The sequence below is a fragment of the Galeopterus variegatus genome, unplaced genomic scaffold (genome assembly GCF_000696425.1).
Source record: "Galeopterus variegatus unplaced genomic scaffold, G_variegatus-3.0.2 Scaffold979, whole genome shotgun sequence".
NCBI lineage: Eukaryota > Metazoa > Chordata > Mammalia > Dermoptera > Cynocephalidae > Galeopterus > Galeopterus variegatus.
The window spans coordinates 771,686-784,916 of NW_007727090.1; the positions used below are offsets into that span (position 1 = coordinate 771,686).

General features: G+C 47.4%; 1 protein-coding gene across 1 annotated transcript in view; it reads left to right on the forward strand.

The window, feature by feature from the left end:
• Nucleotides 1-13,231, forward strand: part of JAK1 (Janus kinase 1) — a 51,549-nt gene that overhangs the window by 33,290 nt on the left and 5,028 nt on the right. Inside the window, exons 11-20 of the mRNA XM_008573982.1 lie at nucleotides 150-256; nucleotides 3,056-3,199; nucleotides 3,874-3,961; nucleotides 5,026-5,153; nucleotides 5,810-5,945; nucleotides 7,733-7,884; nucleotides 10,358-10,508; nucleotides 10,655-10,749; nucleotides 11,896-12,088; nucleotides 12,815-12,939. Of these exons, the coding sequence (XP_008572204.1) occupies nucleotides 150-256; nucleotides 3,056-3,199; nucleotides 3,874-3,961; nucleotides 5,026-5,153; nucleotides 5,810-5,945; nucleotides 7,733-7,884; nucleotides 10,358-10,508; nucleotides 10,655-10,749; nucleotides 11,896-12,088; nucleotides 12,815-12,939 (1,319 nt within the window). The remainder of the gene's footprint in view (nucleotides 1-149; nucleotides 257-3,055; nucleotides 3,200-3,873; nucleotides 3,962-5,025; nucleotides 5,154-5,809; nucleotides 5,946-7,732; nucleotides 7,885-10,357; nucleotides 10,509-10,654; nucleotides 10,750-11,895; nucleotides 12,089-12,814; nucleotides 12,940-13,231) is intronic.

Genomic DNA, 13,231 nt, shown 5'->3' on the forward strand with positions numbered 1-13,231 from the left:
GCTAACTGGCCAGCCAATAGATATTTGTTGAATGAGTGAAGCAACAAATGCACACTGTGTTGAGCATTCCCGTAGCTCAGCAGATGTTGGCTGGCTGGCATCTTGGGCCTTTGGTTTCTATGCTCAAACTTCTCCATTCTTTTTCACAGAAATCTCCAATTTGCTGGTGGCTACTAAAAAAGCCCAGGAGTGGCAGCCTGTCTATCCAGTGAGTCAGCTGAGCTTCGATCGGATCCTCAAGAAAGATATTGTACAAGTGAGTCACTGCTGCAGGTCCTAGGTCCAGTCTTGGTCTTGCCTCCCACAGTGGACCAACTTGGGGATTTGTGGGGGAATGAAGTCTGGGTTTGAAGAAATCCTAGTAGAAAAAAAGCAAGGAGACTTTCCTTTCAAAGTTAAAGCAGTATGGCCAGTGCCCTCTGTCCTACCCAGCCTTGCTGATGCTCCTCATAGAGACTTTTTCCTTGAAGGAAGTGGATTGGTCAGGCTTTGTGGGGTCACCTAGCGTTGAGGGGGACAGTAGGAATAGGTTCTCCATGGGTAGCGTGGGCTGATGCGCTATGGGACAGAGTACTTCCAGAGTTCAGTTCTGTACTTTCCAGTGATGCTCCCAGAAGGAGCAGAGTTGGGAGAACAAAGAACACAGTGAGGGGGCCAGAGGGCATGCACAACTCAGGCCTGAAGGAGAGGAACTGTGTTGAGAAATGAATACCTCTCAGGGGCTCAGACCAGCATCCCATCCTTGGGAGGCCTTTTGCCGAGAATCTACATCCTTAGGCAGGCCCAGAGTTTCCCTTGTAGCTGCCCTCCAGCCTCAGCTAGGGGTGTGAGGTCCAGGGCAAATCCCACTTTCTGTTCGGCAGCCCTTCTCAGCCCCTTACTTAGAGCTACACACGGTGGGGGCAGGGAACATTCAAGGAGACTGCATGCCAGCAGCCCTGGAGAGAAGGAATCTTCACAGGGTCATTTACACGCAGGGGAGACTACAGTAGAGTGCGGATCACAGGTTCACTGCTGTGAAAGAGCTTGGGGAGGGTGGCAGGTGTGGGGTGGGTGGGTTTGTTACTATATCTTGTTAAGTGAATCCCTGAAATTGCTGGGCAGAGTATTGGGAGAATGAAAGTCCATGGCTACAGCTGCCTCACTTCCATTATGGTCAGTTTCTTCACTGAAGACCCATCCGTGTCATTCAGTGTCCTCCTGATGGTGTCAGAGCTATGTTTCCTGAGATTAAAATCATCAGAGCTGCAGTACTGCAGCCCCTTTTCTGTCTAGAACTTGACAGGTACTTGAGCCTGCCTTCCCTCCCTCTCCTCTAGCCTTTGAGCAGATAAATACCATCCTCCATGCCTTCCACTTCTATTCAGCCAGCAGTGGTCGAGCATTTCTACATGTGCCAGGCATGATCACCACCCTTGGCAGGCTCACAGTGTAGCAGAAGAGGCAGACTCTCATCTGTCTGATGTAGGTCGTTCCATTGTTAAGAGACAGGTCCTAAGGTAGGGAAGTGGGAACCTCAAAGATGATCATCTCACCTAGTCTTGCAGGGCCAGGGATGGTGTCCTGGGGAGATGGCCTCAAAGGAGAGTCCCAGAGGATGAGCAGCAAGTAGCTAGGCCAAGGCAGAGGGAACAGCAGGAAGGAGGCTGGAGTGGGCCATACGAGGCCTTTGTGGATTGCTGCGGAGTCCTGACATTGTGGTGCCGTGACTTGGCCACTGGAATAAGTAATCCTTCTAGGGAAGAGTAATTATTCTGAAAGCATATGGCTTTTATAGGATGTTCGGGAAACACAACTTCTATAACTGTGATGGATCGCTTCATGACAGATGAAGCTATCATGAATAGTCCCAGGACCTTGTTAGGATACAGCAAGCAGGGCAGATGTATGGCCATTCTGCTATGACAGATGACACGTGGGTGGTATTTGTGCAAATTAATATACCTGATTGATGAGTGTGTATGTTCCTGTGGAGAACAGGGCTGATTCCCTAGGTATCAGCTACAATGCATTTTCTGCATTTGCAGGGGGTCCTAGACCTTCAGTTTACAGATTTTGTGGAACTAATGTCAACAGCTTGACAATGCCTTAATTTCATATGTCACATTTTGATTTCTAAATTTTAAGAATTTAAAAATCAGAATTACTGAATTTTGAACTGGAAAAGTCCTTAGATCATCATGTGCTGAGGGTTCTGCACTGGCAGTCTCATTTAGTCTCCCACTACTCATCTGGTGGTGTTGGCACTGGGGGCACGTCACCCCAGTCTCCGTCTTCACATTGTCTGCACGATTGTTAGGGCAAATGCAGGTGTGATCTGCATCACTGATTTTAAAGCTTAGCACACATGCACACCCACTGGATAGATGGATGGGAAGTAAGCAGTTCCAGTGTGAGAAATGGGACCACTGGTCTAGAGGGCTTTCAGACAAAGCATATGGGCCCAGCAGATGGTTTCTACCACCATGTGCCAGAGACTGTACCAGGAGCCTTTATATCTATTTCCTTACTTGATTCTTACAGCAACCCTGTGAGGCAGGTACCACTATTATCCCAATTTACAGAAAGTGGGCAGAGATTAAGCATGGTGAAGGAGAATCCCCAAGTTTAATGGCTAGCAAGCAGCAAAGTGAGGATTTACAGCCCCTTTACTTTGTACCCCAGCCTGTGAGTGGAGGAGTTCCTGATGGTTCCCTCTCAGAATGCTCTGGAGGTCCGGGATGAAACTGATGTGGCTGGCTGTTGATGGCACTGTTTGCAGTTTTGTGATAGGTTTTGGCCACCAGCTATTCTTGGAGATTGAAGACAAGGAGCTGTTTAGGGAGCCTGAGGGCCCAGGAAATGTCACAACTATACTGGGCCTAGTAGCCTTTCCTTTCGATTGGAGGCCTGACAAGGACAAGGCACTGGAGGCTGTGAGCTGTTGGGGCTCTTTTGCCTTTGCCCCATCCTGATACTCTGTGTTCCGATGAAGGACTCAGCCCCAGACTCTAGCCCTCTAGCCATCATTGAAGCCTCAGAGAAAGCCACACTAACCTTCTGTTTCCTCCCTCAGGGAGAGCACCTCGGGAGAGGCACAAGAACACACATCTACTCTGGGACCCTGATGGATTACAAGGAGGATGAAGGAACTGCTGAGGAGAAGAGAATAAAAGTGATTCTCAAAGTCTTAGACCCGAGCCACAGAGACATTTCTCTGGCAAGTATCTTCCTCATAACCCCACCCCTTCCTTCTCCCCCGTTGCCTGAGCCAGTGGAGCACAATGGGTTGGGAAGAATCTTTGCCCTTATTTTCAAAGTTGCCTTTTAGTCAAAATTCCTTTGTTCAAATATAATCTTAGTTAGACCCTGTGTTGTCTATAAAATAAGTGAGGGAGGAATGAAGGTGAGGTGGTTTGAGCAGCCCCTCACAGTTGGTTTGTGCCCTCCCTTTCCTCCCACCCACCTCCCATTCCTAACTAAAGGGTCCCATGGTGGTACTGTGGAGCCAGGACCCTAGCCGAATGGCCCCAGAGTTCCTGATGTAGTCCTGGGCTCTCACCACACAGCCTGGAAAATTAAAGACCAGAGGAGTAAAAAGAGAGGTGAACATGAGTATCCAATGGGAAAATAGTCAGCTAGTTTACTCTACCAGCCTTGCTCTGTGTCCTGTTAGGTTTTCTAAATAAATCCCATATCCTAGCCAGATTGGCCCAAGGTAAAGGTTTGGGAATGCTTCTGGATAGTTAAGGCCAGAGGAGTAATTTTCAGGGCCTGGGATCATGACAGTGTTGAGCTTTTCTGGATCCATTGACTTTCTCCTTAGCAGGGCCTCTTCAAGGTCAGACCAGTGGAGGCTGACCATTGACATTTCTTTGTCCTGTCTTTCCACAGGCCTTCTTCGAGGCAGCCAGCATGATGAGACAGGTCTCCCACAAACACATCGTGTACCTGTATGGTGTCTGTGTCCGTGATGTGGAGAGTGAGTGTATTCTCTTCTGATGGTGGCTGTTGGCCCTGGCTGGGGAGCATGGGTGCTGTGAGGACAGCTGGTGACTTATTCCACCTTCATGTTGCCCAGATTTCTTGTCTTTCTTTTTTGCAATCAAGGAAGTCGAGGTACTCAGCAGTCCATTTGTTTAAGTTAAAGTGGACATGGAACCCAAATCCCTTTGCTTTTCACGCATCTCTCTAATGTTTCCTTCTTGTCAACTCTGGGCCCTGTACTGAACTCGACCCGGCAGGTCGGGTGAGTAAGATGAGGTCATCACCACGAGAGTTGGGGTAGGAGGAGCCCTGGGCAGGTGGAGACAGGTGAGTGCAGCCCAAGCAGCATGGTGCTGGCCTGCTGAGTAGGTAGGCCTGCAATTTAACCACAAACAACCTCTGACCTCTCTTGGTTGGCAGGCTGCTGAAGGGATGGGCCTTTGTGCCACTGCTGCTCACCTGCCTTTTGGCTGAAGAAGCTGCAAACTGAGATGGGTGGCCTCGGCCTCTGATATATAAATTTGGAAGAAGAGGAATTTTTTTTTAACCCCAAGTGATTTAATCCCTGTGAAATCTGGTGATGTGGACCATTCCATGGGCTCACATGTGAATCCTGTTGAAAGGAGAGTTTGGTCACAGCAGCAGCCAGACCTTTGTATTGCCTTGTATGGTAAGGGGAGCACTAGTGATGGCAGCTGTTCTCTGAGCGTTTGTTTTAAGTATCAAGTACTGAACCAGGACTTTCCATACCTTGTCACACTAGCCATCCCCAGGTCCCTGAGAGGTATAGGTATTGCTCTCCGTTTTTATAGATGAGAGAACTGAGGCTCAGAGAGGCATCATTTGCTGAAGGCCACCCAGGTTAGAAGTAGCAGAACTTGGGGTTGAACCTAGGTCTGTCCAACTCTGAAAGCCCTCTGTCATTTGCACCGCCCAAGGATATATGCATCCTCTGAAGCTGAGTACCAGCCATTGATGTGGGCTCCTGTAAGGGGATGAGGGAGAGTACTGTCTCAGATAGGGAGAAGGTTCCAGATGTGGCTGTTTTTGTGCCTGTAGATATCATGGTAGAAGAGTTTGTGGAGGGGGGACCCCTGGATCTCTTCATGCACCGGAAAAGCGATGTTCTCACTACACCCTGGAAGTTCAAAGTTGCCAAACAGCTGGCCAGCGCCCTGAGTTACTTGGTAAGAATGTTGTGATGTCCATGATGATCCTATCAGGAACCAGAATGTCCTAGTAGGAGGTGGCAGGAAGAAGGTGCTAGCCAGCAGGGCCGGAGGGGCCCTGTCGTCTGGTTCCATGGGACCAGGGCTCTGTGGTTGAACACAGGTGTGCGTGGTGCTGAGGGAAAATGGCAATTTGGGGCTCTTCCGTGTGCACACGTATGAATCCTGATTAAAGGGAAATATTAGTGCCTCAGAAGATTGTTGTCCTCTGTATTGCAGTGTGTGGTGAGAGTAGCAATAGTGCAGCCGTGGGGAGTGTATCAGTGAAACTGCTAGCCTCCATAGTAACTAGTGTCCACTGAGTGCTAACCGTGGGCCAGCAGTTTAAGTGTTGTACAGACTCCAGTCAGTTTAATCTTCACAAAGCCTACGAGGCACACACCAGCACTCTTATCCCTGTTTCACTGATAAGGGCACTGGAGCGGAGGCACATTGTATGATGTGCCCAAGTCACACAGATACTTACTGGGATGGCCAGGCTACCCCGGTCTGGAAGGAGCTGGGAGTAGGGAGAGAAGAGCTGTGGGGTCAGGGTTGGAAACAGGGAGTGTGGGAAGGAGGGAAGATGGGCCACCCTTCAGGCAGCTCTGATGAACCACCCTTTCACTATGCAGGAGGATAAAGACCTGGTCCATGGATACGTGTGTACTAAGAACCTCCTCCTGGCCCGTGAGGGCATCGACAGCGAGTGCGGCCCATTCATCAAGCTAAGTGATCCTGGCATCCCCATTACCGTGCTGTCCAGGCAAGGTGTGGCTCCCTCCCCTCCCCCACTCCTCTCTCTGAGCTGGGCTGGGCTGGGGCTGGGGTTAGGACTTCTTTTAGAGAGTACTCACTACACAGGTGTGTGGTGTTGAGGAAGAGGCAGTGCCTGCCCTCAGGATCTGATGGTTCAGGAGGAGAAACAAATTCTCCCAAGGCTTGCCCTGCTGTCAGTCCTTGCAGTGAAGAAGTTGTGTTCAGGGTTCTGGCAGAGCAGGATGAGGGGCCCTGGGGACCAGGGGGTGGTCAGAAATATGTTGGAGGAGGAGCTGGGTCTCCTGGGTCCTCCCCTGTATTCCTTTGGAAATCCACTGTAGTTAGTGGCCTGTTTAAGAGGCACCTTATCCCCTTTAGCAATTGCTGTGGTCTTGCATCCTCTGTGTGAACTAGTTTATGGTGAGTTGTAGGCTCCAAAGGAAAGGGCAGACCTGGGAGCCGCATTGAAGCCAGCACTGTACAGGCTGTGCTCTGCCTCTAAGCCTGTAGGCCACACAGGGAATACCAGCATGCCCGGGCCTGGTGCTGGGATCCTGTCACAGTCTCCACTGTTTTCAGCATTGAATTTTTGTTCAGTAATTTAGTCAAAGAATGGACTAAGTTTGGAAGGGAACCAGGATGAAAACCAAGCCTTACAAAGGAGACCCTAATCATTCACTCCTTGGAAGAGGAATGGGAAGCATCCTCCAGGATCTGTGTGATGTTTATCATCTAGCCATTGTCCAGTAGTCCTGGGGCTTATACACCCCTGGATCTATCAGGGGTCCTGTCCTCACAAGTCTGAGTCACATATACAGATGATTCTAGAACAGGGTGACTCTGGGGATCCCAAATGAGATGTCAATAAAATGCTGTGGGGATTTGGAGGAGAGAGACATCATCCAGCTGGGGGCAGAGGGCGATTCAGGGAGGTGGTGGGATTTCATGTACGTCTTGCAAGTCACTGAGGAGGGGCTACAGCAGGTGACCACAGGCACATCATCCTAGGGTACCACCTGCATGTGCCTGTGCCAGGAAGAAAAAGGTGAGAAGGCTGGGGAGGTCAAGTGGGCCTGATCTCAAATGCTCAGCTCAAGAATGCCTCTCCTGCCTCTGTTTCCCTGGGGGGCTTAGAGGCCACCGCACTTGCAGAAGCTACATCCCTGTGGAGGCCACTGCACTTGCTGAGGAGCATTTCCAGTGGACTGGGGGTTTCTGCTTGGGTAGAAACCAGAAACAGCAATTACAGAGGTAGCCAGGAGAAAGGGATATGAGACTTGTTCCCCTTGGTCTTTCCTTCCCTTCTTCTTTCCTCAAATGAAAGAAAGCCATCATAAAACTAATACAGCATTGCAAAGTGATGGCACAGGGTGCATGTGGACAGCCTGCGCCTGCCTCTTCTCCCTGCCTTCTCTTTCTTAAGCCTTTGTCCATATAACCCCTGTTCTCCCCACTCCAGGGTGATGGCCCCCATGCTGAGATGCTTTGTGGTTTCTGAGGCCAGGGCTTCAGAAGATGGGCTGCACATGATACTCCTGGGGAGCATGTGATAAACGGATGGTCTGACAGCTCTGACTTAGGCTGATGTGTAAGAAGCTCCAGGGGGAAGGCCTGGGAGACAGCACATCTGTCAGGGCCCCCATGGGATTCAAGTCGCCATTGTCCATGTTTAGGAAACACTGCTTGGGGTAGTTTCTTCATGTTATGGTTAGCTCATGGTTGTTGCTGTAGTGACAGTGATTTGGTCCCTAGGTGATCCCAGAAACTGATGTGTAAATGTGTCTGTTGTCTTTTTCCAGAGTGCATAGAACGAATCCCATGGATTGCTCCTGAGTGTGTTGAAGACTCCAAGAACCTGAGTGTGGCTGCTGACAAGTGGAGCTTTGGAACCACACTCTGGGAAATCTGCTACAATGGCGAGATCCCCCTGAAAGACAAGACACTGATAGAGGTGAGCAGTTGTTTCCCAGGTGCAAATGGGCGAGGACTCACATGCTCACCGACCCCCAGGAGTTATCAGGAAGCCTCACACTTTGGAAAGAGTTGGGCATGGGTTTAATCTCCTCCACAGGCTCACTGGCTGTGTGACCTTGCACATGTCACTTGACTTCCCTGAGCCTCAGTTTCATCATCTGTGAAATGGGAATAAATAACAACCATTGTGTGGGGTTGTTGGGAACATTAACTAAATAATGCGTGTGGAGTGACAGGCATACAGTACACACCCAGTAGATAATTACAGTACTCTTTATCTGAGATTTTAAGTGCCTGTTATTCAGCAGAATTAACACACATTATCTGAGTTCCTACTGTGTATCAGGCATTGTCCTGCTTACGAGCTAGGGTGCATGATGAAGTAGACACAGGCCTCACCTTCCCTTGACTATCTTAGGGTGTGGTTGGGGAGTTAGGCTAAAATTAACAGTAGTAAGAGTTTTAAGATAATATCTGAAAGTGTCACCCTTAGTGCCTTGCAGGTTAGGTAGGGCAGTGTCATTACCTTCAGTTTATAGATCGGGTAATTGAGATTCAGGTAGCTCCACATTCATCTCGGTTCCTCAGCTAGCATGCAAAACAAGCGAGGTTTGAACAAATTTACCTATGGAAAAAGTGGACATTCTAACTCCAAAGGGATAAAGTAGTAAAAGTAACAGTAAGGACCACTAGCCCTCCAATTCAGTGATTCATTTATTGGAATGTGCTTTGTATGTTTAGAGAGGGTAGGCATCACATTTAGTTGGGAGAGACTGATTAAAGTCAAGGGGAAGGTGACATTTCAGTTGTATGTGGGAAGCAATGAGTGTAGTTCTGTGTGCCCTAGCCTGGAGCATTAGGAGAGTGGAGAGGAAGCAAGGATGATCAGGTGGGAAAGGCTTTTTGGGGTTGGATTGCCAGAGGTCCTGGAAATTCCAGGCTGTGGAGCCTGCATTTTCCTGGGAGATGATATTGGACAAAGAAGGATGGAATGGAGGAGGGAGACACTGGGAGGTTGGCTTTGGGAACGTCACTGGAGGCAGTGGCTGGGGTGGACAGGCTGAGGAGAGACCGGGAGAGACTCAGGCTCCAAGGCTCTCAGTGGAAAGTGCTCACATCAAGAAATGGCAGTGGGAGTCCACAGTGGCCGGTGTGCGTATAGGAGATGTCGAAGAGGTGTAACCTTTAAGACTTGCCTATTAAAGATGGGACAGGACTTGGGAAAGAGGATATGGGCTAAAATCCACAGGAAACCATCAGATCTACAAATCTATTTGGAATTTTCAACCTAGGCTTCTGGAGAACTCATTTTATTTTTAACTTCCTTGGAAACAAAGCATCATATCCTTTGTTGTGAGTTGGTATTTATCGAGCACTCGCTGTGTACCCAGGGCTGAGCAGCATACAGGGATGAAGGAAGGAAGGGCCGTGTCTCTAATAAAATAGGGGTCCCTCTCTCATCGCATGTTTCCCTGAGTTAGATGGCCTTTCTCCTGGCTGCACTGGAGCAGGGAAGGGTGAGTGACACTCAAGAGGCAAAGGCAGTTGTCAGCTCCTTAATTCCAGTCCTTCCTCCCTGTCCTATGGGGCCTGCCCACCCCTTCCTCACCCCAGGACCCACAGGTGCCCTTGGCATCCAGCTACAGAGTAGAAACTGGAGTGCACTGATTTCACTTAATCTTTTAAAGTGGCATCAGTTATTTGCTTCTGAATTTTAAAGTAATGAATAGTTGAAGAAAATTAGGGAAATACAGAAAACTATTAAAATAAAGAAAATAGAAATTTTACGATATTTTTGTCATCTCTAACCACTATTAACACTCTGGCATATTGTCTTCCAGTATAAGTATTTATGTATCGTCTCTTTTCTAAACAAAAATAGGATCATGCTATGTTTAGTTATATATTCTGAATTTTTTCACTAAATATTGTATTTTCCTATGAGATTCAAAGTCTTACAGTTTTTACAAATTTAATGTAAGAATTAATTCTTTGTTTAGCTAATTTACTTAACTAATTTTGTATTTGGCATTTAGGTCCTTTTCAGATTTCCAGTGTTCTAATTCTTCAGGAAATATCTTTGTATTTAAGTCTTTGTTCATCATCTGATTTATTTCTGAGTCATTGAGTGAGTCAGAGAGTTTGAAGAATTTGAAGATTTTTATACATGTTGCCTCATTGTATTCTAGAATGGTTGCATGACTTTACTGGAATGTAGCTTTTTGGGACTGGGATATACTGCCCATCCTGCTTAAATTCAGATTATTTTAGTATCATGACAGATTTCCCCACGCTGGAATAAGGCAATGGTAACATACATATTTATGAACGCTACCTTTAAGCAGAGATGTTGGGAATTAAATTAGGTATTGGTAATTCCTTCTGACCTGGGGCTGAAAGTTTTGTGGATGGTTCCTTTGGTTTCTTCCATGTGTTCCTCTTCTTTACAGAAAGAGAGATTCTATGAAAGCCGGTGCAGGCCAGTGACACCATCTTGCAAGGAACTGGCCGACCTTATGACCCGCTGCATGAACTATGACCCCAATCAGAGACCCTTCTTCCGAGCCATCATGAGAGACATTAATAAGCTTGAAGAGCAGAGTAAGACACTGCCCTGTGCTGTTCCACCTGAGATCCACAAAGGAGAGTGGGCTGGGGATGGAGTGGGGGGCATAACCAGGAGCACACGAGTGGCAGTCCTCAGCAGTCACTTGCTTTTTAACCTATGTTCTTTTCTCTTCTGTTAGATCCAGACATTGTTTCAGAAAGAAAGCCTGCAACTGAGGTGGATCCCACGCATTTTGAAAAGCGCTTCCTAAAGAGGATCCGTGACTTGGGAGAGGCAAGTTAATACCTGGTGCTCGCTGTTGCTGACCACAGAATCCTCTGCCTGCCACATTGCCCCTCTCTGCATATAGGGCTGCTCTCCATTCTGTCTCATTTCAGGTCAAAGTTTATATGCAGAAGCACCTTACTGCATTTGGGGGTGGGGGTGGAGACACATTTATCACAAGGGATTTTATCTTTCTCCATTTGACATACATCCAGAGACAGGATGCATGTCCCTGCCTGCACATGTAACTGTATATGCACACAAGACATTGGGCAGCTCCCTTGAGAGTCTTGATGTTTCTCTGTGGGACAGAAGGGGAAGAGAGATATATAGGGAAATAGGTATAGATATGGTGGAAATAGAAAAATCTGTCTCTAACTTTTCTGGACACATATATCCTATAAGCTTCCTTAAAAGAGGGATCGGTTTACCACATAGAATGCCAAAATAGAATATCAGCTTTTCCTTTGGACCTTGAATAGAAGTTTCTAAACAGTTGAAATGACCAGAGAAGCTACTGAGATTTGTGTCTTTATACAGATTTTCTGTAGTTCAGTTATTTAAAGACTGTCATGTCTTTAGTATATGGTGTGTGTCAGCCTCTGTGCTGGGCGTTTTTACAAGCACAGTGTCCAGGCTCCTCACAACATCCTTGATGGTGTTACTACTAGTGTACACAGTGAGCACATCAGGAGCCAGCTTGGAAGTTCTGGTCACTTGGCCAACCAACATCACTAGGAAGCAGCTAAGCTGGGATCAGATGCCACATCTGAATATTCCTCCTGCAGATGTTCTTTTCAGCTACATTGTGATGCCTGTCATTAGCATGGGCCCAGGGCTTTCACAGAACTCCCCAGTCATCTTACAGATCCAGAAATAACCTTCATTTCCTCGTGGGTTACATTTTCATGGAAACTGGGCTTGATGTGTTGATTCATCAGTCACCTGCTACTTTCTGTGCCTTAGCTCAGTAATAGAGGGGATGGCTTGTAAGGCCAAGAGAGGAAAGGGGCTGTGGTGAATGGGTAGGGTCCAGGTGAGAGCCTTCTACCTGCCAAGTCAGACTGTGCTATTAACCCCTAGCCTTCAGGGGAAATGGCCATGAGGAGCAAGACTTATCTTCTCTGATAACAGTACCTGCATCTTTCCCTCCAGGGCCATTTTGGGAAGGTTGAGCTCTGCAGATATGACCCCGAGGGGGACAATACAGGGGAGCAGGTGGCTGTCAAATCCCTGAAGCCTGAGAGTGGAGGTAACCACATAGCTGATCTGAAGAAGGAAATAGAAATCTTAAGGAACCTCTATCATGAGAACATTGTGAAGTACAAAGGAATCTGCACAGAAGATGGTATGTTGTGTAAAGTGGGTCTGGCGTAAAGACACAGTGACTGTCTGGGGTCATAAAGGCCAGCGCAGAGTAGGAAGCCATTGGCCCTACCTGGGCCATCTGAGCATGTAGCTGACTGCTCCATGAGCTCTCAGGGCTAGCAGGTCATCCACATTGTTCCATCCCTTAGCAACTGCAGGGCTCTGGGGAAGCTCCAGCATTTTCTTTTCAGGTTGTTCATACACCCACACCGGGGACTGGACTTTAGCCATCCAACATCCACACTTGGGCCATATGAAGCTGACACCTCCTTACTCCCTTTCCCTGTGCCTCTGATCCAGTCCTAGCCGGGGTATTTCATTTTCTGGTTGTCTAAAGGAAGGTGGCAAGTAGTGTAATTAATAATTGTATCTTATTTGCAAGTCAGCACCCCACTCATGTATTGTACTTTCAAATTAGTAATGGAATGATGTGGCTTATTTTTAAAAACTATCCTCTGCCTAGTGGCTTACAGAGTACTCAGTCTGTTATCTCAGCAAGTGGTTGTGACTCTGAGGTAGGTCTCTGAGTGTTACTGCCCCTGTTCATTGCCGAGGACCCTGAGGCTGAGGAGCTTGAGTAACTTCACTGTGGGAAAGGGGTGAAGCTGAGGTCACTTCCAGTCCTCTTTCTCCAGATCCCAGGCCCTTTCGTTTCTCACAGCTCCTTCACTTGGCAACCTCATACTGAAGAGTGTTTTCTAAACAGGAGGAAACGGTATTAAGCTCATCATGGAATTTCTGCCTTCGGGAAGCCTTAAGGAATATCTTCCAAAGAATAAGAACAAAATTAACCTCAAACAGCAGCTAAAATATGCCGTTCAGATTTGTAAGGTAAAAAAAAAAAAAAATAGAAAGAAAAAGACAGCATTGTTAAAGATTAAAAAATTAGGCACTCTGCCCTGGGTAATTGGTTTGTAGTTAGACCACAAGTGGGACGCTTTGTAATAATTGCACTGCATTTATTTTGCTCAGCATTATTTTGGATGAAAAATAACCTCTACCAGGAAAGTGAATAGTATGGCTGCTTTAATGTGTATTTCTTTAAATCAGTTTGGTCTTACTATTCTTGCATAAAAATAACCAAAAAAATTGTCAGTGATATGGGAATGCAGTGACATTTATA